This window comes from Limanda limanda, chromosome 9 (assembly GCF_963576545.1).
Source record: "Limanda limanda chromosome 9, fLimLim1.1, whole genome shotgun sequence".
Classification (NCBI taxonomy): domain Eukaryota; kingdom Metazoa; phylum Chordata; class Actinopteri; order Pleuronectiformes; family Pleuronectidae; genus Limanda; species Limanda limanda.
Window position 1 is genome coordinate 17358769 of NC_083644.1, and position 27863 is coordinate 17386631.

General features: G+C 43.2%; 1 protein-coding gene across 2 annotated transcripts in view; it reads right to left on the reverse strand.

Moving 5' to 3' along the window:
- trabd2b (TraB domain containing 2B) overlaps positions 1–27655 on the reverse strand; it is a 66804-nt gene extending 39149 nt beyond the window's left edge. For both annotated transcript variants that reach the window (XM_061078745.1, XM_061078744.1), the window contains exons 1-2: positions 27542–27655; positions 24441–25010 (exon numbers count right to left, since the gene is read on the reverse strand). In XM_061078745.1, coding sequence (XP_060934728.1) covers positions 24441–25010; positions 27542–27655 — 684 coding nt within the window. The remainder of the gene's footprint in view (positions 1–24440; positions 25011–27541) is intronic.
- Between the last annotated feature and the right edge of the window lie 208 nt (positions 27656–27863).

A 27863-nucleotide genomic window follows, 5' to 3' on the forward strand; every position in this document is an offset into this window, starting at 1 on the left:
TGATGGAGACAAAAACAAAAAAATTGAAAAGAAACACAGGGTGAAAGCTGAGGGGATAAAAAGCCTGTAGGAAGAGAAATGGGTGTGTGAAGATGAAAATTACGTTTAAAGTGGTGGAATAATATCGATTCTTAGGATGCTAGCATGCTTTTTAATCCAGCACACACACACCTTTCCGAGGCAGGACCTGTGTCTGGTAGCCATTTCTGTAACACTTAGAAAATGATCTGACATTTATTTTAATTTGTGTCTTTATTTAAGACGAGTGAAGTGGAAAGTAGCGATGGGGTGAGAGAGTAGGCAAGAGACACGCAGTAAATGGTCTGCCTGGTCGGGAAATGGTAATCAGGGCATATTGTATGTGTGGAATTATCCAACTTTTCTCGTAATCAAACGACTTGAACTCTGTGCCTTTGTCGTCCAGGAGAGTCTTTCCATATTTAAAAGGTTGTGTCTCCTTCCTCTAATAGTCCAGGCAAAGTAACCCATTTTGGAGCCAAAAATAGAAGTAATTGTAAAATAATTTTTTTCAGCATAGATCATTTCTATGAGTTGTCCAGAACAACATACTAAAAGTCCTAAGAAATCCTAGTTGAGGAAATATGTTTAATTCCCATCAATGTGTGCCAATAAGGCCAGGCAACAATACACCCTCAAAGGGGCTATTTTTTCCTTTACTCCTATCTAAATGAAACTTTTGCACAATGAAAGTAGCCATGAAACGTAAAAAATTTTGTATTACAAGTTTCTTTGAAAATGAATTTATGTATGTATTTGTCATACATATGAATGGTGTTTCTGCCTATGCAAATTAGGACATATTCAATAAGTGTGGAGCTCATGTGCTTGTCAAATTCATTTCAAAAGAAACTTGTAATACAAAAAAAGTTACTTTTCATAAATACCTTTACTATGTAAAGTTGTATTGTGGTAGGAGTAAAGGAAAAAATTAAGCCTATTTGGGTGTATTTGGGGCATATTCGATTAGTGTATAGCTCATTTGCATATTCCAATTCATTTTCAAAGAAACTTGTAATACAAAAAATGTTACGTTTCATGGTTAATTTCATTGTGTAAAGTTTTATTTTGATAGGAGTAAAGGAAAAAAATAGTCTTTTTGGGGTGTATTGTTGCCAGGCCTTATTGGCATTCTTTGATGAGAATTAAACATATTTCCTCAACTAGGATTTCTTAGGACTTTTAGTATGTTGTTCTGGACACCTCATAGAAATAATCTATGCTGAAAAAAATTATTTTACAATTAGTTGGTCGTAAAACGCTACACTGCCTGGACTATAAGACAACCAGACAACCAACCCTTCCAAACAACAGCAAACCTTGGATTTTGGACATAGTTGGACAATTTGTCAATTGAAATTCTTTCTGTTCAACCGTCACCTGCCCCTTACTCATCAGATACATGTTAAAATTTACTGCAACCTGAAAATCTCTAAAACAATCATTCTTAATAGGTAACCCTGAGGGATGTAAGAAATGTTGCTGATAGTAATTGGGTGTTTTCCTTTGGTGCAATGAGACTTTCCTCTGTAAACTGCCAACGAGTGTGTTTAAGACATCAACTAACTTCTGATCCTTGCGTTTTGTGCAATGAGCCATTCCAACTTTGACTTGTCAGCAAAAAGTACTTCCATTGATCGGAATATGTTTTAATAGTTAAGGTTGTAAAAGCGGAAATAAGTTCATGAAGTTAGGACATCAGAAATACTCCTTTATTACTCAGAAGGTTTAGTCTTCACAGCAATGAATTCATGGGACTTCACACTGACAGCTCAAGCTTATGCTGAAATTTGAACTCTGAAAGAATTCATCATGTTTTACGAACCACAAAAAAATGTGTCCGTCTGCAACTTCAGAGCAGTTTATCCTATTTTGTTTGAGGAAAGAAACACATGTATTTGTAGGTGGAGACGTGTGATTGCTTGTGTTTGTCTGTGAGCGACAGAGAAAATGTAGACGAAGGAAAACAACAATATTTATGTGTCTGTGTTTGAGGAAGAGGAAGAGGACACAAAGCCAACGTAGAGACGGAGCAAAACACACAAACAAACAGACAAGAAATTTTACAGATGCATCAAGCGGGAGAGAGAGAGAGAGCCCAGAGAAAGGATATGGGAAATAACTGCTCTGCTGCCAGTGGTTTGGAGGTGGAAGGCAGAGTCCTGACGACATGTGGTGGAGGGGATACAGTAACGCTGGCCGTGGATTAGTAGCTCTTCCTCTCGCTGGCCTTGGGTAAGAGAGCTGCTGGCTGTCACATCAGAGACGGAGCATTTAACTGCTCTCATAAGACTCTCATTATTTCATAAATCTGCACTTTAGGCACTTTGCCCTGTTGATTTGAGCCCAGGCCAAGTCGTAGAGAATGTTTTTGCAATCTCACTTAATTTATTTACAACCTTGGTTCATTTCTGTGCGTTCGTGTCTGTATGTACTTGTGTGATCGTGGGTGTGTGCGAGAAAGAAATTGAGAAAAATCGGAGAATCGTTGCAGACGGAGCGAAACCCTGATGAAAGTGACTGAGCTTTGTCGCTCTTTGCTTGTTGCACTCGTGAATTTATCCCTACAGTTTTATTTTGATCTGTCGTATTTTTGGCTGATCTTTTATCTCTGGATTATCTTTGTTTGTAAGAGTCTGGTGCTGTTACTATCCTGTTTGATTTAATGACTTTCAAACTTAAAGGTGACATATTATGCTTTTTCAGGTTTTTTTTTAATTTCCTCTCGTTTGCAAGGCTTTTGTGGATGTAATAGGTTCCGAAAAGTTAAAAAGCCAAAAGTGTCAGTTAACGGGAAGCCCTCTCTCCCACAGAAAACACTGCTCCTGGAACACCTCGTCAGTAGTTCAGTCAATACTTCATACACAATGTCCCTGATGGCCAATCAGATCAGACTGGGCTTTCAGACAGTAGCTGAAAAGAGGGAGAAAAGTGAGAGCATGTAAACACTTTTCAAGTTATATCCCAAATCAAATTTATGAACCAGAATATGTGCCTCCTGGACACTTGCAAGCATACCAAAATTAAACAAAAATAATATTATGAGAAAATGAACATGTGTTTATTCTAATCCGTCTTTGCACCTTACTGGAAAAAACTAAAAATGTCTGCACATGCAAAAATATACTATAACTCTGTCAACACACACTTAAAATTATTTCTTTCTTGCTTTCTTGTGAGGTGAGCACATTTGGAATACACTTCCATATGTAGCCAGTCTCGAACCACCCAGAGCTCTCAGCCTTGTAGCCTCCCAGGGAAACTGCTTGGTATGAAGAAATCCAATATGATTAAGACTATGATTGCTGCCTCTAATAGTTTTAGCACCCATACCCTCTATTAAGGAAAACATTGGGTTTGGACCACAGCTCAACACAGGCCTCTGACCGAGGGGATCAGCCTGCAGGAAAGAGACATAATTCAGTGTTTGAGTGTGTAGGTGTGTGGGTCGTAGATAACTGGGCACACACATCTGTCTATGTATGTCTGTGATTTTTTTTTTGTCTTATGTATGTAATTGACTCTTAGTGTGTTGGCCTGGCAGCCCCCACTCAAGGGCAGAGTTTGTCAGCCGTGCTGAGGGCTTGTGGTCACCCTGACCAACAGATCACAGGATTGTGGCTTTAAATGGGCCACAAATCATCAAACAGGCCACACTGATGGAGAGGAATGCTGCTGCAGACGGGAGGAGTACTGGATAAACAAGATTACAACTCATGCAGCTCGTCTTCAATGCATAGAATAAAACCGAAAAAAAGAATGAGTGATCTATTGGATGTGGGCTACCATAAGAACTACATAATGTAATGGGAAATTGTATTCAACATTTCTAACATGCTAGTTTTAGAGTGTAGTTAGACAATTTTGGTCCCCAGAGCATAAGTAACACCCACACGCACACACACACAAACACCCGCACGTACATTTCTTCTCGACCCTGGCCTAACCTCACTGTTATCTCTCTCTGGATCACCGCAGGTCAACTGTCTGCTCGGGCTCTGGAGCCACAGACACACAAACAAACACATTCTCACAGTCCCGCATCCACACGTGCACAAACACGCAGGCTATGCGCACTTGTCAGATTAATAGTCCTCGGAGTCTCACCACATACAGGAAACAATTTCCCATCAAAGCTGCTGTGATTTTCCAGATTTGTTTACTTAGTCCTTGTTGTAAGAGATGATCTTCAAACCGCCGGTCTGAACTTTGTCTTTGTGCACTAACGTGGTCTGAAAAGAGGAATTGCTTCATCGTGGCCCTGCCTGTTTTTATGCGTATTACTTGTGGCAGAGTCTCATCGTACGTGAGCTTTCTCTTTTCCAAGTTCTGCTTCCATCTCACCACACTCCCTGCTGGGCCAAAGCCCATCTTAATTAACACTGGATTTTATTAGATCACTGTTGATTTAGGACCAGCTTCACATCGGCTTTGAAGTGCTAGATTCAAGGCGGAGGCTCCAGCAATGAGACTGTTATGTGACACACACACACACACACACACACACACACACACACACACACACACACACACACACACACACACACACACACACACACACACACACACACACACACATACAGATGTGAGTTAGTGAAAACACTATCTGTCAAAGTCATCTCAGTAGAAGTGGAGCCACATCGCACAGTGCCAGTCTCAGTGTGTGGGTGAGTGTTTATGTGTTCTCCTGCATGCATGAGTGTGTGTCAGTGACCCAATCGTCAAAGTATGGTTAAGGGTGAGTAGCCATGGATTTAATGGCTACATACACACAGACACACACACACACACACGCTTGTGGACAGATGCCTTACACATCTCAGGGTTACAACAGAAGAATAGGAAAACAATGCTAGTACTCTGCAGCCCTCACAAATAAATACCCCGTCCACCACAGCCATTGTTGTGAAAATACCAAAAAGGATGTAACACACAATTAAACAAACCCTGGTATAGACACTCATACATACACAAACACGTAGGCTGGAACTCAAAGATGAAGAAAATCCCGCAGACACACACTGATGTTTGCAGTAACCTTTTGAAAGAATGTTTACCCCGCCGAGCAAAAACCTCTCCGTCTCTCCGCTTTCACCTCTTTTTTTTGTCCTCCTCTCCCCGGGTCACCATCTTCTCCTCTCCACCTCATTTCCTCTCCCTCCCTGACCCCCTGATCACTCCATCTGCTTCCCCCACACCCGCCGCCATCCACACCCCCACCTGGTTCATTTCAGGCCAGGCTGGCAGTGGCCATGGCAACGCTCCAAGAAGGTGGGTGAGTCAACATTGAGCCACAGAGGCCCTTCTCTCAACCTCCGTCTCTCGGGGGGTTATACTTCCCTGAGTGATGGACTGACTGACTGGTGAAGAGGAGAGGAGACAAGAGTGGATGAAGGGAGAGTAAATGCAGAGGAAAATGTAAAGTCCGTTAAAAAAAGTAAAAAAAACATTTAACTCTGGAGCGTCTTTATCTCAAAAGCAAACACTCAAACAGGGGAAGTCATGAAAACAGCTTAGATCGTTGAAAGTGGAGACTGGAGCTGCTTTCAAACATGGGCTGAACTATGGATATGTTGATGCTGCAGCACAGCTATATATTATGTTTACCATTTGACTAAGAGACAAATAACATTGTTGTTCTCGCACATCATGTATTCCGATCTGGACACATGTCATTTAGAAACATGGATGTGAACCGTCAACAAGGGAAGATCAGATCTGATTTTAAAATGATGAACTGTGCATTGAGGCTTGTGATGTGACTCTGAGTTAAGATTGAATTTAGGTTAGAGACAGATCCTTGTTTGGCTGAAATGTCCCATTTTGTGTGCACTATCAACATGTCCATTGTTCTGTTGCACAATTCACATCCTCAGTGTATTTGATCATTTTAATTTAAAAAGTCCAAGGGCCCCTGTCTATTGTTTGTTTGTCAGAAGGATGACGCAACAACAACTGATTGGATTTCTACGAAACTTAGAGGAAGGACGGGACATGGGCCAAGGCGGAGCCCTTTGAGTTTAGGGTGGATCCGGACTAAGGATGCAGGAATCACTTTCTTTAACCTTGGAAGCTAGGTTTGTTTTAGTTTTTTTCACATTTCCACAGTATCCTTTGGATGATGATGAAAAGATTCAGGTAACAGACTGATGTTCATGAGTGTGTGCAATTTGGTTCAAATCCAAATCCTGATCTAGCAGATGTATACGTGGTTTTACAAGAGGAATGTTGGACCCTGGCGGAGGTATTCGCTCAACTGAGTGCCATTCTAGTATTTCCCACAATATTACATATTTACATTCAAGTAATAAAACCCTCTGTCATCTATGAATAACTCTCATGGCCCAGCAGTAAAAAATATAATAGAGGTTTGCAAGAGCAAGAACATGCTAAGACTGTAGATCATGTGTTGAGAACAGAGCATTTACATCTTACAGCTATAGCGTATTGTTGTTTTTCTAATTTTCATGATTTCTTAATTGTTTTTTTCACTACTTGTTTGGGTTTTGGCAAAACCAATGTCTAGTTAGATCTAAAATAAAACAATATACATACTGTACATGTAAGAAGATGAAGAGGGTGAATGATTCATGGGACTGGGGTTCGAGTCCAGCAACTTTTTATAAGGTCAGGTTGCTGAAAGGCCCTTGGATGTATCCCATGATTGTCAGAGAAAATGGAATTACATCAACTGTCTGTACAATGAGTCACATTGCGATCTTTAGCACACTAATCAGGTTGACCTCTTTGCTCCCTGGAACATGGCTGCAGCCATCACTCAGGAAATACCTAACCATTAAAGATCCAAATCAATTGGTGTGTGACGCATTGATAGTTCAGGTTGGTTTCTTATAGCGTGACCAGGGTTGTTCTCTCAGATTAATCAATTGTTTCCGTAACCTTAACCAATAACTTATATTAAGCACACCAAACTGATTCATTTCATTTTTGGGTCTTAACTTAACCAAATGTTAAACATAGTGTTGTCGAATATGGTTTTTGGAAGGATCTGTTCTCCTGATTATAGTTTATGTTTCACAAGCTGTTTGTGAAAACTTAAAACATATGTTCTGTTCTTCACATTTTGAGGTATTTATTAAAGATATTTCGGGGATTGTGATTCAGATTCAGTTACTTCAAGCCTGCTGTTTCATAAGGTGTTCACGTTTTTCTGTCTCCTCCCGGGAGGTGTAAGTGAGCAGCAAGTTGGGAGGCAGGCGAGGACAGACTGAAGGAGAAAAGAGGAGCGCAGAGTGGAGGAGATGCAGTGCGTTGTTATCTGGCTCCAGTGCCTTGTTGAGCGTGTTATGGTTCGTGTCAGTTAACACTCACGCCCAGTGTTCCCCCCCCCTACTGTTGCCAAAATGGTGGACGAGGTGTCTGTGTGTGTGTATGTAAATGTATATCACCGTCTGCACTGTCAGTGTCAGGAGTCAGACTGTCTGTAACAACACACACACACACACACACACACACACACACACACACACACACACACACACACACACACACACACACACACGAGAGGCGAGTCCTGGGATGGGTGACACAGACACATGTTTATCATTGAGGGGATTGGTTGGATTCCTTTCATCTGAAAATGGCTGACTGTTCCCTCGCTCCCAGCCTGACCCCCTTTGGCTGCCTTTATCTCCATTTCACTCTCTGTCGCTCTCTCACTTTCTCTGTTCCCCTCCGGACAATTTCTCTTGGGCACTTTTTCGTCTCCCCTGTCTGACTCTGACCCCTCAGCCTCTATCTGACTTTACACCCGTTTTTTAAATTCTTCTCCGTGTTTCTCTTTCCTTACCCTCTGACCCATCTGCTTCTCATCTGCGCTCATATAGACGAGCGGAGAGATGATGGTTATGGCCGTGATGTGAGTGAGGTTGGATGGGAGCACTTATCCTTCCGTCTTCCAATCAGATTCCTTAAAGGTTATTATAGCTGACTGGATCGTGCATCTAAACAGTGGGTGTGTGCAATTAAACTCTTGTTTTTAAGTGGGTTTATGTGGGCGCATTCCTTCATGCATGTGTGTGAGAAAAATATGTTATTATTGAGTTATTAAACTTAACCAGGGACGTTTGCCTTCTCGTAATAAATGCACACAGACCTTTGGCACGCTCTGACACCAACTCCCAACCCTCACACACACACACACACACATGTACACATATATACACGCAGCCGTTCGATGAGCTGTCAGTCCCTGTTAGGCTTGGCATTCTCGTAAGCACGCGGTTTGGATCGCCTTCCAGAGGACCTGAACTCGGGACCTTTTCCCCCCTCAGAACTTCCAGAGAGCGACAGAAGCCAAGGGAGGGAAGCGGCGAACATGAAGGATAGAAGACAGACAGGAAGGGAGGAGCCAAGGATGTCTCTCGACGTCGGAGAATTTGAAATTAATCATAAGTTGAGTTATTTCTTATGCTGCGTTTGATTAATGATTCTCAGAGAACGTTCCTAAACAACTCTGGAGTACTTTGTACCACTTTAAATAATAAAAATCCTCAGTTTTATGAAAGACCCACAGAGGAAGAGAGAAATCAAGCTTACCCAATCACATCTACACCTTGTGAACAATGTTACCTTTAGTTTCAGTTACATTCCTGCCAAACGAGCCCCTGAAGAACTTGTGGCTGATTAAAAGGAATTTATTTGTGTTTCTGTGGGAGGGAAAGTGGAATCGAGTTTTTCTTTTACAAGAGGCTGATCAGCAAGTTCTTCTGGGTGGGCAGTGCCGCCCCAGAAAAGCTTATCCTCGCGCAAAAATCCTTCGAAACGATTTCATCCACAATCTTTGGTTCATCAGGGAGCGTTTTGAGTGGAGAGGAGCTTCCACTAACACAGATTCCCGGAGATTTCTCACAAAAACTTGGCGCCCTCCCAACCCAAAAAACTGCCGCCTCCTCAGTCCGCACCATCCCAGGCTAGCCCGAGTGAAGACGGATGGAATTCCTGGAACATCTTGCAGACTTATATCAAACGTCACACTCTGCGAATCCTTTTTTTTCTCATCACAGAATCTGCTGATGGTTTGGACAAATAATCTGTCAGTCCCAGCGGAGTGTGATCGGTGTGTGTGTGAAGGTCGGCGATGAGAGAGAGATCAGGCCTCAAGGGTTTTATTGAAGAAATTAAAATACAAGTGATATACTAGAATGTAGATTCTGCTTTTTCAGTTAAATTTTACGGCGATTATCTGAATACCACAAACAGAGGAAAAATTTGCTGTGTGGGGGTCCTGGAAAACAATCCATTGATCCTTATTTCCTTCTATCTATCCACCCACCCATCCATCCATCCATTATCTATATGACTTAAACTTTGAGGGTTTCCGAGGGAGCTGGAGTACAATCTGGACAGTATCACTTATATTCACACTTACATTTAGTCTCCTATTAAACCCCAATCTGAATGTCTTTGGACTTTGGGAGGAAGTCAGAGATGCTTGACAAATCCCACACAGACATGGGAAGAACATACAATCTCCACACAACAAACGAGGAACCTTCTTGTGCCGCCAACATTAGGAGACAGCTCATATCAGTGTCTCTTTGATAAAAAGTTCAAATAAATGCTCTACATTGACTTACAGAAAGACATAAAAGTAACATAACACACATAATACAAAAGTAGATTGAATTTAACAACTAAAGATCTCATGCTGTCTACTGATATTTGAGTCAGAAGCAGCTGAAGAAACTACAGGAGTAGTTTTATTCTCCCCGAAATCAAAATGAAAGGCTGCCTTGTAATATCTCTGTCTGTTGTCTATCTCCTCTTCCAACATGTCCTGTTCTACGTCTCAGTCTCTTTCCTCCTCTCATCATCCTCATCTTTTGGGTTTCCAGGGAGCGTTCCAGCTTTTGTTTGAGTCCAGGGCTGTTTTGTGTAAACAGCAGCCGGCTTGAGGTAAGATAGATACAAAGTTTATGTGGTTTATATGATCTGACAGATTTTCATAGACCAGTATTCCTCCTCTGATTAACACGATAAAAATAGATCTCTGTGGTTTTCTCTGGTTGTTTTTATTCTTTTTGGGGGTTTTTTGGACTGACATAAAGTGCATTCCTATTCATAACATGTGCTCGACTTTTACGACAGCAAGGCCAATGAAATGATTTACAAAATCTTTAGTTTTTCAGTAAAAGTCTAATTTATTGAAACCTTTTGCACATGCGAGCTCGCTCTCTCTCCCTTTATCTGGCACAACTCGCTTCTCTTGGCAATAAAGCGTAAAACTAAACCATAACATGACAGAACACACAAATTACGCACTCCGCTATTTGTAGAGCGGACCCAACATTTTTTTACAATAGAAAAAATTTGCTAAGGTCAAAGGTCATGTCTTTTTTTATAAATGCCTGTTTTTTCCAAGGAGACTTGACACTCGTCTTCTCTTGTATGTGGAAGCAGAAATAGGGTAATGTAGAAAAGCATGCACACACACTAATGTAGAAAAGCATGCACACACACTAACACACACACACACACACAGTGCTCTGCAGTTCTAATCACTGATCTTCAAAAATTGGTCAACAGATAAAAACAGTGAAAGTAATTTTGTGATAACTTTTACTCCTTAAACTTTTATAACCTCTGCAGCTCTACAACGCTGAACAACTCTTTTCTTGAAGCAACTGTCGGAAAATATAAATCATTGCAGATCATTATCACGTCCAAGGCAAAGACGAGCCAATGTCTTCCCTCTGACCATCACCCAATGGTGTGCAATTTTGTCAGGCTCATAATTAATTGTATATTGGACTTTGTATTGTACTTTTATTGGATAGCATTTCTCCACAGTGTATCATTCCCGTTTGAGTTTGTGTATAATCAGTAGCCAGTTGGACATTCATCTATAGATATTCCAGAAATGACGGCAATTACCGCTGTAATTTCCACATAATTGAGACTTAATTCGTGTCAGTCTCAGGAAAAAATAACAAGACCTCAAGACAAATACTGGGACGAAATGATTAATGAGAAGGGAGTCAGAGCAAAGACCACAGATTTTTTAAAATTCTTTCAAGAGCATGAAACCCAGACTGCACTTGAGTCCTGCAGCCATGTGTGGCGACGGCAGTGGCGTTACAGTAGTGGTCATCTGGGACATTGTGTCCAAAACGTTGTCGCCACTCTCATCCATTCTCCAATCTTCCGATCATTCAGCGTATCCATCCCCCACATCCCACTAAATACCGTGGCTGTTAGCATGCATTAAAAAGCCATTCACACTGCTCTCAAGTGCTTGGGTTGGCCGTCACCAGAGCTGACTACAGAGGCTTTGAGGGGGCCTGGCCTCCCTCGCTCCGTCTTTCCCTGTCTCTCTTTCTCCGTGTCTCTCATGCACTCTCCCCCCTCGCATTTTGGCAAGCGGATAAAATAAACTTGTGTTTCCATTCCAATTCTCATTTGCTCTGAGCTTCTCTAGCTTTTGGCTGACAATAATGGCACGTTTGTCTGCACCGACTGTCTGTCAGGCCTCTGACGGCCGCCTGAGGCGTTGATGCTATTACCTGAGAGAGTCAACAGCAGAAGAATATTTCAAAACATGGAATTTGTTCATGTGAACCAGAGGATGGTTTGGCTCACACTGCACCCACTACGTATTGTTCATATTATCAGGTTCGGTAAAGTTGCAGCATGACATTGGATGATGAGGGCCACCAGCGTTCAAGACCAGTGGCAGAGGAACATCACCGTGGAGCCCTTTACTCCAAACACCATCACTGCAAAGTAAAATTCCACTACAGGAAGCCAACAAAATTACTAACACAAAAAACTTCAAACCAATTGGTTGATTTAAAGGAGACATATTTTGCTCATATTCAGGTTTATAATCTTAATTGAGGTTATTTTTTGAAGGAAAGGAAAAGGTTTATATGCTCTAATGTTCAGAAAACACATCGGTTTCATCAGACTGCGGCAGCTCCTCTTCTCAGCCTCTGTCATTTGATTACAGTGCATGAGAGAACTGTCAATTTTACATAAGCAAAAAAACCACAATACACTAAAGATACTATATGGTTAAGAGTTTATTATTCTACAGAAACAAAAACGTAGCTTTATATCGATGAAAAGCTTCACTGGATCCATCATCATCCATAAGCTATAACTTCTACTTTTTATTTGTAGGGTCACAGAGAAGCTGGAGCCAATCCCAGCAGACACTGAGCATTCACAGGGATGACACATAGAGACTTAAGAACAATTCACACTCAGATGGACAACATGCTCCACACAGAAAGGCCGAACCAGGATTCAATACAAATTAGTAACAAATGCTCTGATTAAAGTTGCTTTAAATAAGTGGTACCAGAAAAAACATGAATACTTTTTAAATGTGTAAAATTATTTTCTATACAATGAGCTAGAAACTATTACAAACATGCCTTTACCTGAACCAGAAACCAGCTGGAAATAAAAGACCTGACGATATAGGAATTGAAGTATTTCAGGGTAAAATATGGTTGCCATTCACATTAAGTGGTTTATTATGGGATGCTGTTACTAGCTGAAGGCAGGTGGTCTGGCACCGAGCTGACAGGGGCATCAGAAACCAATAAGTGCGTCTGCTTACACACCGACTTTCTGCAGCCAAGTTAAACTCACATATCTGAATGCTGGTACAGTGCGTACATGAGATTTGTGCCTGGCTCTTTATTCTTCCTGACACCCTCTGATTGTCCGTCTCCTCAGCTCAGCTGCAGGAATGTTCGCTTGTGCAGAATCTGTCTGTTCCCAGAGCAAACATCAGCTGAGGAAGTTTTATTTCAGCAGGACAGTTTCTTTCTCTTATTTAACAGTTCAGACGTGGATTGCTGTTTTAGTAAAAAATATTTAATTTGACTGTTTTTTCATTGTGATAGGTCTGGTTGCCAGGAAACCAGCAGACACCCATGGAAGTCAAAGACAACATTTTGATTAGTGAGCCAGACAAGTTTCTCTTCTTGTTTCAAGTCTCACTGGAGTTGACAATACTTTGTTCATTCCCTGTCCGTTTACATTCCCATGGTTCCATTCGTCCTGAAAATACGGATGTGTACCTGATCCTGGTTTCCATTCCAGTCGGTGGAAATATTGTACCTGGACCCAAACAACCATGGGCTGCACACGGACGTCCACATAGGTGTCCGTACATATCCTAGCAGACTTTTGTAGATGAGGACATTGACATCATGAGGACACGTAGCAGACTCGTGAACAGTGAAACCATGAATTTGCCTTTAAGCTAAGCTGATCGGCTGCTTGCACGGTATTGGATATGAGAGTGGGATCAGACTCTTGGCAGGAAAGCAAACAATCGAATTTCCCAATATGTCAAAGCACTGCTTTGAAATTTTATTAACATTCTCGCAACAGAAAAAAAAGTTGAATTGTGTATATCAGCTGCGCACTTGCTGTGAGAGATTTTTGAATCTTAAAGCAGACCATGCATTCATCATCTGTTCAGTGTGTGTGCAGTGGTGCAGTAGCTCGGCCCACAGCCAGGCTTTCTGGAAGAAACCAAGATTTATATCCTCAAGTGTCCTCAAACCACATTGAACCTCTGGAATATATGAGTACCGTGCAAACATAATTTAATTTAGTCGACGCAAATGAAGCATTGAAAATCTGCATCTGGATGAATGTGTGTGTATTCAATATGCTTTGTGTAACTGCCCCTAAAGAAGCGAGCTGCAGACATTCCCACGTGGACCCACGACAACAAATTTTGTCCGCGACAAAGTCAGCCTCCCCACCTGCTCACCATTAATAAAGGTTTAACTCCATCAAACATTTCCCACACAATCTCACAGCTGTGATTCACACACCGGGCACACATCCACTCCAGCCACCGCTCAGGCTGACATGTTTCCCTGCTAATCTGTTTGCACAACTCTGGTGTGACCGCAGGCCAATTACACATCGTCACATGATGCACACCCTCAAGAGAACCGGGGAAATAAATGTGCAAAGAGCCACCCACTGAGAGCACCTCTTGCTCAACTTGGACTCCCTCTCACCCCGTTTTTCCTCACCCATGAGCCTTCTCCCCCATCCTCCCCCATCATTCATCCGATCCCCTATATCTCAACCTCTCCCCCCAGCCCAGTTTGTGGCTGTAATAACAGCTGCCCATCATTTGGGCTCTTCCTAAACAACAGCACCCCCTCGGAGACCGTGGTCCCAATACGACTCTCGTAAGTAAATTTGATTTCTCATCTCATTTACCTTCCATAAACTTTGCCATATGTTTGATATTATATTTAAACTGTTCCAGTGGACGCCAAGAGACCGTGTGCCTTGGGAAAAGGTAGAAGAACTGTGTTGGAAAAACTCCACTGGAGAATGACAGGTGAAATTGACCGTGATGTGAGGGAAGCTGGGGGGGGGGGGGACTCACACTGACCAAAAGGAGAGAAGTGAGAAAAACCTCACAGAGGCATCGTTTATGTGTTTTTTTATTGTTGTCTTTTGTGTTTTGGCAAAGAGGAAACTGTTGAGTAGAGAGAGTGAAAGGTTTCCTGTGTTATTGTTGCTTTTGCTCCCTCCAGTACCCCCAAATTGGACTATTTTATTTTCCTCTCCTCTCTTTCCCATTTTGCCAGAGTAAAGCTTTGGGGTTATTCCTGTTTCTTTATCCCCGCTGCCTGCTCCTGTCCCTGATCTTTGACTTCTCTTTCTCGTAATCCCCTTTTCTTTTGGTTCTTTCTCTCGTGTTAAGGATTGACCAGGTCACACGTCAACAGCAGGGCAGCCAATTTTATCATTATTTTGTATCCCTTTTATGTGCCAAATGGATACGAGTTTTACCCAGGATAGAAACTGAAAGAGTTCAGGAGAGTGGACAGTATGTTAGTGTCCTTTACCTCATTTATCTTCCACAGCAGTAGGTTTTTTTTTTCTTTTCTGGTACAGGTGGTAAATCAATACTTTTAAAATTGTTACGTTGCCTAAATGGTGCCAGAACCAATACTTCTTCTGTTACTGTTGATGATAAGCTTTTTTTATTGCTATAGAAAATTGGAAGTAAGCCTTTAAACTACTAACTTTTAACAGATTTACGCCAACACTGCCTCCAAGGTGTAATGTTAAGTAGACACACAAGCAAATCTGAGCTGGATATGCTCCTTTAGGTATCCGTTGTGTAGGATTGCTGCACCCCAAACTTTACAGTAGACTAATTTTATATCGCACAAGAAGTGAAAATAATCTCCATCAATCCAAGTTTTCATTCAACAATTTGTAAATTTGCAAGGTCCAAGTGTATACGGCCTTAGTCGTTCCAAGGAACTGAAAAAGTCATGTTCAGCGGCAACGCTGGAGAAGAGGGGGGTTGCACCGGGGCTTTAGTCAAAAGGATGAGGTCATCCAGAGGGCAAGGATAGGGCAACCAGCTCGCTCTGTCAATCTGGCTCAGAGAAAGCTCTGGGAACTCTAATTTGAAAGGTGAAACAAAGGCCTGACTGCACAAATAAATCGCTGAGCTACTGAGTGCAGGCCGGGGTAAAAACAGATTTATTGACCAGTGGCTGAAAGATTTTGATGAGGACCTTGGAAACCGAAGGCCTGTTTCCATCGGTCAGGTTTTTAAATGCAAGTCCGACACTTTGCTGATTTAGTCCCTACTAAAGCTGATACAGCATTTGAAAATCAACCGAACGCACATGAAGGCATCAGCATATTGTGCACCCACACAGCTTAATTTCATTTCAAACGCACAGGCACAAAATAGATCCCTCTGTCATGCGTCACAGGGAGGAGCGAGGCTGGAGCACAGAGGAGAGCGACTGAAACCAGGTCTGTAATGGGAGGAAGAAGGTTTGTACAGATGGTAACATTTTTCAAATTGGTGACTCAGCCGAGTGAAACCTGTGAAACTCTGAGTCCGTGCTTTCACTTATCTCCAAAGTAATCAGTCCCTGCAAAACTGCGGGTGCTGGTACCAGAGCACGTCTGTCTGACATCTTGTTAATTGTTCGAAGGCCTGTCTCCTGATTCCCTGTCTCTCTACCATCTTTCTTTCCTGGCCGCCCACCAGTCAGTCAGATTGTCTGCCCTCCCTCCTCCTTTTTCTCAATGATTACTCCCCTATTCTATACAACCCACCCTGTCTGCCTACTTAGTGTCTTTCCTGCGTGTCTCTGTGCTGGTTTATCAGTCTGCCTCGGAGGTACTGTTATGGAGGGGTGTGTGTGAGTAAAGGGTGGCGGTGTACCTGATTGTGTCCTGGGGGCGGAGATTTATGTGGTCTTTAATAGAGTTTACGAGTGGAGCCTTGTTTCAAGATCTCCAACCAGCAGTTTTCACATCAGTCAGGGACTTGGGGACCGAGTCGTGCCCAGTCTGTCTGTGGCAGCCATTGTAGTTAATTCTTCTTAAGTGCCTCTATATTTCTGAATGAGCATGACATCAGTGGTTTACAAGACTCAACAACAGTATTACCTACCTCATGAGGCAAATAAAGGACATGTGTCTCTTAACACGAGAGATTCACCTAAATGAAAATAAAAACAACTAGAATGGAATTTGGTAAAGGGCATAACTCCACCATTTTGTTTTCAGCGAGATTCATGAATTATTCTCTGAGAAAAAGTTGAAGTCAGGTCCCTTCCCCTCCACACTAGTTATGGAAATAGGTTGAAAAGTTTTTGTGTAAAAGAAAAACACACATAGAAACACTGACAAAAACATAAGCACTTTGGCAGAAGTAGAACTAGAATGGCACACAGTAGAGCCCATACCTTTGCCAAGGGCCAACAGTCCCCATTGGAAACCACATTTAAATCAGTTAAATCTGGATTTTTATTTGGATCGTCACCAAATTGAAAACACTCACAAATTGCAGTCCTCTAAAATCCATGAATTGTTCTCTTTGAAATGGCGAAACATGCAAATCTCGCAATGTTAGAGAAAGTGGGAAAAAAAATACTTGATCCATACATTTTTCCAAATCCACCCCAAAATTTAACAAATTTTTTTTGGCCCATGTCTCATCCTTATCCCAAGTTTTGTGGAAATCTATTCAGTAGCAGCGTAATCCTGCTGACAAACAAACCAGGGGACAGGGTTGAAAACAATGTTAAAGACCAAGTACCCAGTTATACTCAATCTGCTTTGACTTTGCTTTGATTGTTTAATTAAACCCTCCTTCTAATTCACCTCTCTATGTGTGACACACACTATTAGCAAAAAAAATGGTTCCCCTCTGACTGGAGAAAAAAACCTCCATAAAACTTTATTATTTCTCTTCAAGGATCATGCAAATAAATGAGGTAAGAGTGCAAACGAGCGTGAACAAGTATGTTTTGGGGAAAAGGGGGTAAAGAAAGGTGAGAGGTGCAGGGGCAGGTTGTAAGTAGAGCTGAAGTGGTCCACTGGGTTGTGTATAATGGGGACAGGGCAGAGGGGCCAGCGAAGAAGCATGGGTCACATTAAAACCAGGTTCAGTGAGAGGGCTCCGCTAATGCTACCTAATCCCCGACAAGCCTGGCTCAACACACACACACACACACACACACACGCACGCACACACACACACACACACACACACACACACACACACACACACACACACACACTCACTCACGCTCACTTGTTCTCTGCTGGCACTTATTTATGACTGTAGGCCAGTGGTGTGTAAGAGGTGTGGTAGTGTGTGTGTGGCTGATGTCACAGGCAGGCAACTACACTGAGTTCATCTCGGACCACCGAACATGCCATAATGCACTGGCAATCTTTTCTTCCACCATAAAGATAAAAAGTCAGGTCCTGCTGTCTCACATCCTATGTTTATTAGCAATAATTCAGGGTATTAGTTATGGCTGCTGTGCATTTATATTAACTTTAAAGATAAATGGTGTGGACAGAAATCTAAATTCTAGCTCCAGCTCTTTTGCAGTTAAAAAACTTCAGAAATCCAGCCAGCATGTTTCAACAGAAACACTTATTGGATTCTTGAATATCTTCAGATGTTCAAGCCAACTTCACATGGTGACTGGTGAGTTGTTAACATGTGAGAAAGGAGCCAGAGTTTCAACCATAAACAGAAGATATGGTAGCTCCCAAAAATCTCTCAATCACCACCCGGTGGCTGGCAACAGTATAGGTAAAAATGTCACCTCCTCCATGTTAAGGGATGGGATGTGAGCCAAGTTACTGTAATACACGTCAAATATTTTTTCTCAAAGATTATTTCTGTCATTTAATGTAGTTCTTATCACGCCGTTTTGCTGTTAATTTGGGTTTTCTTATTTGAAGTCATAAAAATGAAGTGAAAAAAGTGACAAAATGATTGACAGCTCCAACTGATTCATGATTAGTCGAGTCCGTGTATTAGCGGGACCTTGATGCCGCGGGTCCCAATCTCTACTTCAAGGATCTAAATACGCAAAATGGAGGCTTTCGTGTTCTGAATATTTTGGCTTCATTTCTGGATAGTGGGAGGGATAGGTCACATGTTGTCCATCTTCATACACAGTCTATACACACTTCTCTCTCAAGCGTTCAGTCTTTATTTCTTCTACTTTGAAATTTGAGTCACAACAAAAAGTGCAACAACAAAAATGTTTTTTTTTTCACCTGGAGAAACAAAGCTATAAACTGTTGTTCTGTTTTCAAAACCCCTCCCACAGTTAAAACAGAATAAAGTCGTGAGGGATATAATCTAAAAGAGAGAAAAGGCACAAACTGCAGCAGCACACACTGTGCTCCGCAGATCTGTACAGTGATCTGCTGCTGTCGGCAGGGCTAACCTGGTTAAACAAAGGTTATTAAACAACGCCGTCCCAAAAGACAACAACATTCCAGAGGGGCCAAGTGGGTCTCCGAGGAAATCAGTCAGTCACATTCCTGTCTGTGATCAATCAGCCTCTGGCTCACACAACCTGAGATTAACCTCAGCCTTTATGGAAACTACCTGCCCTTCCAGCAGAAAACACAGCCTATACAATTTACTACAGTTTCCCTTGTTGTGATGAGCTAATATGTAACATGCAAATATGGTGTGTGTTTGTGTGTGTGTGTGTGTGTGTGTGTGCGCAGAGGGAGGATGGATCCACAGTGTGACAGGAGCAGAAGGGACAGAAAGGAACTCTCACTTTCTCCAGCAAAGGCAGAATGTGGGCGAAGGGAAAGATCTGGCACACTGGACGCCAAAGTATGGAGGAGCGCTCGGACCTGCTACACTCTGCTACTCAGTCTCAGCGACAATATGGTGGAGTCATTACGGCCGGTCTCTCAGGTACTCGAGTGAGAAAAGGGATGTGACCTCTGTTGGACTGGAGTTTATAGACGAGCAGAAAAGCAGGTTTATTGATTGTTGAAAGTTTTTAACAAAGTTCAGCAGAATAAAGAAGTCCACCCGAGCAAGACAAACACTTTTTTTCTCCGCATCGCCACATGATTTATTTGTTCGAAAAACTTGCCACTGTCAACTTTGAATAAATGAGTAAGTGCAGGCAAGTGGAGAGAGTGAGGCAGACTTCGTTTTTCCAGTTAAGAAAATGCTAAAATTGTGGCACTTACTTTAAACGGAACATTTCTTGCAGCCACAATGTATTATTCTCCCATCAACATCAAACTCAAATCGTGGCTGTAACATGTTTGTTTTTTTTCTTTTACCTCTAATTTCTCATTGTATAAATATGAATCGAGAAAAAGAAACTGGGTTTCAAAACAGTTGTCAAGTGCACGGTGTCCCGGTTTTCTCTTCGTCCATATCTGCCTCTCTACCTCCCTCCATCTCGCCTCATCGTGCAGTGTTCTGGCCAGCACATAATTGTCTAAGTGCTTCTGGATGGCAGCAGGCTATTTGGTCATTAAGGGGCCTATTAAGTTATTAGTGCAACAGTGGGACTGCCGTCTGCCTGCCGACGGGACCAGATGATCGACCTGATACGTGGAGCCCTGCAGTTTTCCACATATTTGCGCAGGTAATTATAGCTTAGATGTGAAACACCCTCAGATGTCACACTTAAAGAGGGGATACACGTCGCCAGCACACTTTAAAGGTAATCTCCTCTTCCCCTTCTCCTCCTCTCCTTCCACCTTTTTTTTTTCCACCCAGTGTTTGTGTGTGTGTGTATGATGGTGTGTGTGTGTGTGCAGATGAGCAATGGTTTAGCAATGAGACAACCAGAGCCTCAGGACACGTCAGGGAGTAAGATAGGGAGCGAGAAGAACTGAAATGAAATCCAAAAGGAATGAGGAGGTCAGAGAAAAGACGAGCAAGTGCAGACACTAAATCGCTTTTTCCATCAGTCAGACTCCGTCCCTTCAAACCTAAACTTACACACCCGTCATGAAATGTAAATATTTGGAAATGGGTAAGGTTTGGTGTTACTTAATTCCTCCCTTTAAAGATGTCCTGTTTAGGTGAACACGATCCAAGAAAGACAAAGTATTCTGCATGATTTGATACAACGCATGGGAATCGTATTTTGATTTCATTTCTGCTGTTTCTCTTAGAAACCATGCCCAGTCTTTGGAGACGTTCACTACCCTGGGCCCAGACTATTACAGTTGCTTGCTTACCATAACTGCACGTCAAGAAGCTGCCATGCACGGCCAGAAACTTCTGGATCTGTTCAGAGAAAAACATTCCTCCTGGATGTGTGCTGTATTTTACTTTTACTGATTTAAAATCATTTTCAAATCATTGACTTCTATCCCTGGGCTATGCAGTCCAATCTGAATTGGAAAACCAAACACAACTACAAATCACAAAGAATATCTTGTGAAATAACAAAGACTTATGGGAAACTCTGTTGGGTCTATAGGGAGTGTCTCTGGCTCGGACGGACACGATTTTAAAACTCAGAGTTTGCTGTTCAAGACACCAAGTGCCTTTCATTATACAGTTTCATTCATACAGTGTATTAGAAATCCTAAACATCATCCAGTTTCAGATAATTTATCCTCAAGAAATACATTATCATGATACTTCAGTTACATCTCCAGGATTTAAGGCGTCACGCTGTGACCACAGCACATGTTAGACTGCAGCGTCAGCTTCAGTGCACAGGATGGCACAGGAGCTGCCCTGATGGAAATAGACATGTCCGACCGACAGTGAGGCTGTAAACAAAGATCCTTCTCACCAGGAGGAGGACAACCCTCCTGCTGGGAGGAAACTGGAGTCTGTCACCTACGGCGCCACCATCTTTTAAAAAACCTTACGCAGCCCCTTCTGCAGCACTGACGTGGCAACATGAGGTGTGCCGACAGCCATTGAGCCATTTCTGTCTCTTTCTCACACACGCACAATCTGTCTCTCACACAAGTCTTAGCACAAAATAGCTCGAGCTGATGGAAACTCGGCCTGACCAGACGCCGAGCCAGGTACTCTATCAGATTTGGGTGCTGCCTGCCTGTGCCTGCTCAGCAGTGCCCAGACTGACCCCAGCAGACTGCCAGTCTCCTCACCGCTCTGCTGCTCCGCGGCTCCACAACCACCTCCCGCCATGACCTTTGACCCATGCCCAGGGAGACAGGCGCCACTGACATGATGTAATTTCTCTCCGACATGGGCCAGTGGCCTCAGCTGCAATGTGACCCAGGGAAAATAAATACGGGTGTTTATTTGGTGAGAGAGAGAGAGGCCCACAGGCTGGAGCCACCTTCAAGTTTCCAAAAGGTAGCTGCGCAATAAATCCATTTTTGTTCCGCGTCTTATCTCCAAAAATATACAGTATGTAGGTGGAAATAAGCCACTGACGTTTGATGCTGTTCACCATTGTCATGGTGCTGACTGCTGAGAGAGGGAATTTCTTGTTTCTAATTCAACAGATTTCAAAATAACCTTGCATCTTCTGAGACATTATTCTAATTGAAACATTACATTTACTTGATGAGTCATGATGGTAATTTAGGGCTCCGAAGAGGAAGTATAATAGGTGATGTGGAATCTCTGAGATTTGGTTGAACTGCTAGCTCCCTCTGAGACACTAAGGTTTCTCCAGCCCTTCCCAATCAGTGCATTCACAAAGACTTTGGTACTGGTCGGCTCGCCCAGTTGTCAACTTACATCAACCTCCACGGAAGTAGAGAAGAACCATGCATCATGACCCGTCTTTGTTTCCACAGAATATAACCTCCCTCCCACAGAGTCATCCACACCTCTCTGATATCTAATGGGACCATAAAGAAGCCTCAGACAGACGGGACTCTTCATTAGAGGTCTACGCAGACTCTGGCAGACTTAAACGTCTCCTCGTCTCTGCTATCACCCACCTCACCAAGGATCACTGCACTAAAGCAGCTCCGCCCCCTCTCATCCCCACAGAGGTTAATTCATTTACTGCAGCACTTTTTGTCTAAAAACAACATCCTCTAAGGTCACAGGTTCCCCCGCACGACAACGTAACCCGCAGAGCTGAACAAACCTGCCTGTCTCCCACTACAGCGCTTTGCTCCACTGCCAGGTGCCAGTGACGAATCCACATTGTGATAGATGATAAATCACCAGCGTTTATATTTGTAAAAGCTAAATTACAGGATATTGTAAGCAGCTACTTCTTTATTGAGAACAAATAATATGTGGGCCGGCAGAGTTTGGATCCTCTCCCAACTTCCCTGTAAAGAATCGCTCATGTTTCAGATTAGCGTTAGTGGTGAGACGATGTACATCAGTCTCTGTGCATTCTCAACCCCTCGGCTGCCTTGGCTCTCTCTCTCTGCTCCGCAGTCAGTCTCTGTCTCTGCCTTTCCCTCTCTCCAGTGTCTCAGTTCCCTTTCTTCTGATTCCCACCCACGCATATTCTCTTTGACTTTCTGTCTATCCATCCTCCTCTGACCTCATCGCTGTTGCAGTGAAGCATAGAGGGATCCAATCAACCATAGTGTTCAGATTAAATCACAAATTATTATAATTGAGAATAATGGTTTCCATGTCAGTTTCAGTTGGGCTCTGAATTGTGCTCATACATTTCTGGAAACCAGGGGGCTGGAAGTTGCACACCGGCAGTGCTCGTGCTGTGGAGGGGTGAAACTCAAGTTATCCGTGATCCCATTTTGACAGAATTTCCATGGCAATAAAACTCTTATCTGAATTTGAGCACCTGTCTTGTAAAAGTTTTACTGTCCACTGTAAATCCAGAGTATTCTGCCTGGGCTTTTGAGCACTGAGGAATGATAGATCATGAAGATCGAAGTGAAACACAATTTCTCCAGGAACATTGACACAGTTTCTACAGTTGGACCAACTCGGTTACAGTGTCATTCAAGACAGTGTTGCCTTTAGGGGCCTCGCCTGCCAGCATATGTCACTTAGGCTGATAAAAACAAGGGACATGAATACTTTAAAAACAAGAAAAGGGCACGTCCACAGGAATCACAAGACTACAAAAACTGCAAAGCCTTCCTAACAGCATAACCACTCGTCCTCTTCATTACTGAGAAGCCCATGGGCCTTGCTGAGCTTATTTCTAGGGGCAGTAAAGCTCTCAGGCATGTGCAGGGCATGCTGTGCGGTTTTTGACAGTGTCGTTAGGAGGTGTTGATGAAAGCGGAGAGGCTATGAGCCCACTGCCTCTCAAATTAGCCCCAGAGACCTGCGACCCGTCACATGTAGGCTTAGGTCTTTCACAGATTCTGTTGCAATGCACCACCAACGTGCACGCACCGAGTTTTGCAGGCTCACATGGCGCCTTCGTGTGTGGCGTTCCGCGCATGCAAAGCACATGTGTTCGGTTATGAATACACACACACACAAACACACACATACGGAGATGTTTTTCCTCCTTAATGCAGATGAAAGGTTGTAGAGGGAGTTGAAGAGAACATCCTCATCCCAGAGGGACCTCTAGTAGTTGGAAGAAATATCTCTTTCTATTTAACCCAGGTGACTCAGCTTTGAAAGCATTAAGTCATCTAACTATAAATTAAACATGGATACACTCCCTGTAGATGGTGTATTTAGTCTTAAATACTTACATCTACCTCATAAACACAGTGTATATGAACGACAACTGATTGCAGTGAGAGTCTCATGTTTCCACAGACACTCAGACAGACAGGCCGCTGTAATGAAAGAGAGAACTATCCGCTCTTCTCACCTTTTCTTATCTTTTCAGGATGTGCGTTACTCATCCTGATCTCTTCCTTTGCAGATTCAGCTGTTGAGTGTTTGTATAGTGAGGTGGAGGGGAATCCATAACCGTAAAGCTGTCTCGAGCAGAAGACTTTTAATCACCCTGTCTCTTCCTATATTGTCTTCTCCCACGTTCTCAGGCTGTTGCTCTCAAAGACGGAGCAACACCCAAAATCTTACCACATACACTCAACTTTTACAGTGGATTATTGAGTCCAACTTGTTGTGTTCAATGCTACAAGCAGATGGATACACAACTCCAGGGTTTTCTCATGACCCCTCGACTTCCCAGAGTTCCCGGTGTATCCACTCAAAAATGTGAAAACAAACGTCCTCTTACCTGAGAGAAGTTGAGCCCATTGAGGGGGTGACACTGCTCCTCCACCCGCTCCACTGCCCCTGTCGTCTTCCTCAACCTCTCAGCTTCCTGAGCCAAGAACAGGTCCAGCACCGGCGTCCCCCTGGACCGGATGTCCAACTCTGTCAGCGAGTTGACCATCAGCATCACCCACACAGGCCTTTTCCTCTCCCAGTTTCCTGCTATGGCGTTGAACAGGTAGTCGGCATACAGGCCGCGGCCACGCTGGTCAGAGGTCATCCAGTAAGGCATCATGTGTTTGACGTAGTCCAGGTGGCGTTTGAGGCGGCGGTACAAGTCCCGAGGTAGCAGAGTCTGCAGGTTCTCCCCGTGGGGCAGCAGCTGACAGCTGGTCAGCTTAGAGATGGTCCGAGGGTCGGTCAGGTCCAGCTCAAAGAAAACATTCGGGCTGTTGTAGAAAGCCTGCTTCGAGTTGTCGGGCATGAAGTCCCAGACTCGTTTGTAGGGGACGTGGATGGTGCCGAATAAGTAAGAGGGCGGATGTGGAGGTGAACGCTTCACTGTCCACAGGAAGGAGTTCATGTCACTTTGCTGTGGAAGAGTCCGAGGCAGGAGAAGAGGGAAGAAAATACAAGATGAAGGCAAAAGATTTTGAGAGCAAAAGGAAACAAAAATACCAGAGCCATCACACTGGAGCAAATCACCTCGCCTTAAAACTAAAGCTGACACATTTTCCCTCTATTGTGGTTTTCTTTCTCATAGGCTCAGGTCAACGAGTGAAAGATTGAAATACCATTTTGAGACGACGGCAACTGAGGTGCAGTGCAGGGAGTTTATAGAGGGGCCTTCTGGGCTGCAAACAGACCCCCGTGTATTGTTGAGGTGCATACCTCAGTTTGCCAAAGCCTCTTTTGGGCCTGGGAAGCATTTTGAAGGCTGCAGTGCAAATATACTGCAATGGGGCTCGTAAAAGCCCAAAACTGAAAGAAACCTGCTCTCCTGCTCTGACCCCTCTGTGATACTTCAGTTTGTGATATTATTTTTTTTCACCAGTCAGGGAGATGTGGTGCTGATAGCCTTAAGTTCAGCACTGCATTTTGTCCTGGATGTCTTACACTACAGGAAGTGTTTGTCTATTGCGGTTATCGTACAAGACAATGTCACAATGGAAATGAAATAATCACAGCCACTTTAAATAAGAGCATGTTCCATTTAAAATATGTTTCCTGTTAAGTGCTCTGAAAATGTGCTGCGCATGTGCATATAACTTTGATGTAGGCATTATTCAAGTATGAAGGGAAAAAAGAAATTTGCTTCTATAAGCAATATCAAACTTCTGGCGTCTGACACGCGTAATCAGGCATTTGAGGGGACGAAACCCATTATTCTAAAATAAAGTTATTCTTAGAAATTGTTTACTTCTCAAAATTTAATCAAGATTTCCAGCAGCATGTGTTCCAATGATACTGCACGCTGCCAGCGCTGCCTCCTGCCACATAAAACCTCTCAAATACAGCTGCCAAGAAGGCGAGTGAAGTGGATGTTCTGTTATCATCATAATTAAGTGCACTGACATGTACAGCCTGTATTTCTGGCACAGCGTCTTTCTAGACAAAATAAATCTTAAAGTGCAAGATTGAATTTCAAAGCACAGTTCAGTTTGGGTGTTTAAACAGAGCTTTTTAATTCAACTTTTTACATTTGACGCTGCAGGCTGAGGGTTCAGAGACATCTCCAATTTTTTTTCTTTCATTTTTTTGGTTTTTGCATGTGCAGCTAACGAGCAAATGTTCGCTTGTAGGCCCTATACCCATAAAAGCACACTTTTGGATATGGAAAGTGCAGCTTGTGTGAATTCTCCTGCAGGAGCAGAGGGTCGAGGTCCCCTCAGTGAAAGCTGCGTGGTCTTCTCTGGAGAGAGGAGGCCCGACGCTCATGCACGCAGGCTTTTTTCTTTTAATGGGGGGGAAAATGACTCTTAACAGAAAACAGAGACCACTGTACTGACGCATTACAAATCACATGAAGCGAGGGAGCACGGGGCCCTCTGTGATCTCACACAGCGGATCCGTTCTCCGCACATAATGCAATAACGAAACAAAGGCCTGTGATCTGTGAACGAATCCTCATGACAACCTCAATAACATTCAGCCTCACGGGCGCGACCGCAAGTGTCTGCGGAGGTCACAGCTCCATGCCCGTCGAGCTGTTCCACCACTGAAGAGAGAGACGCGTGTTGGATGAGATGTTTGCAATCATGATTTTGATTAACTTTTTTTTTTTTTTTTTTTTTTTTGCTCCTGTAGCCCACATCCACAATACCACCGATAAGTCCGATAAGCGGTTTTCAGAGGCCGTGCGTGTGCGTGTGCGTGTGTCTGTGCGTATGCGTGTGTGGTGCTGGAACACGATCACCTCTCTGAAAGGTCAGAAAGGTTTTTTGCACATGAAGTCAAGTCAAGTTCCCCGCTTCTTGCGTTTGTCACATAGACAGTCGGGCAGTGGGCGAGCGGTGCGGAGTTCTATTGGCAAACATCAGTTCGTTTGTGAGGCCCCGAGTCTGTGGAAGCTGGATCGTCTCTTATTTTGAAAAGGTAACGGTTTAAATCCCTGGACATAAATTATTATCAATAATCGGAATTATTATTATCATTATTATCATTATCATTATTATTCTTATTATAGGGAATCATTAGGCTTTCTTCTATGGATCCAGATTATACCATCATTGTAACATTAGATTACATTTATTATCCCACTCATTTAATTTCATTGAACATCAATTATTTAGCGCATAATGAAATGTGTTAATGTATAAAATGTTGAAACATTTGAGCGAATCCTAGCTTTTTAATTCATAGGATTATCAGTTACATTTAAACAAAGAATACAATTAAATTACATCAAGAATTGTCTACATAATTATGATGATAATATAATTAATTTAATTATTCACAAGTGTAACTGTTCTCTCTAAACTCTGCAGGCTAAGTAACGACCTGTCAAACATGGGACTTACTTGTCAGCCGCTGTTTTGTGTTGTGTGTGCGTGTGTGTGTGTCAGGTATTATCAAACATGATTATGTCCTTGACTTAAATAAAGTTCCTCCAACACGACTCACCGACTTCGGTGCGACGCACTGCTTGGGTCTGTCGGCCGGCCGCGCGCCCCAGGGTGCCGCGGCGTGCAGCAGCGCGCAGAGCAGCACCCAGCGGAGACCCGGAGACCAGAGCATCGCGTCGAGGGGACCGGACTCCTGTGACACTCGAGCTCCCACCACACTGTGACTTCTCTCCCGTGTGCTCCCCTTGACTTGTCCTGTCCTCGTCCCCCTTGCAAATAAATCAATAGTTGAAAGTGTCACCGGTGGCCTCTGGGCTCACATGTGCGGCTCGGCTCGGGGACCATTCCGCCTCTGCGCCATTCCTGACGCTGCCCTTCAA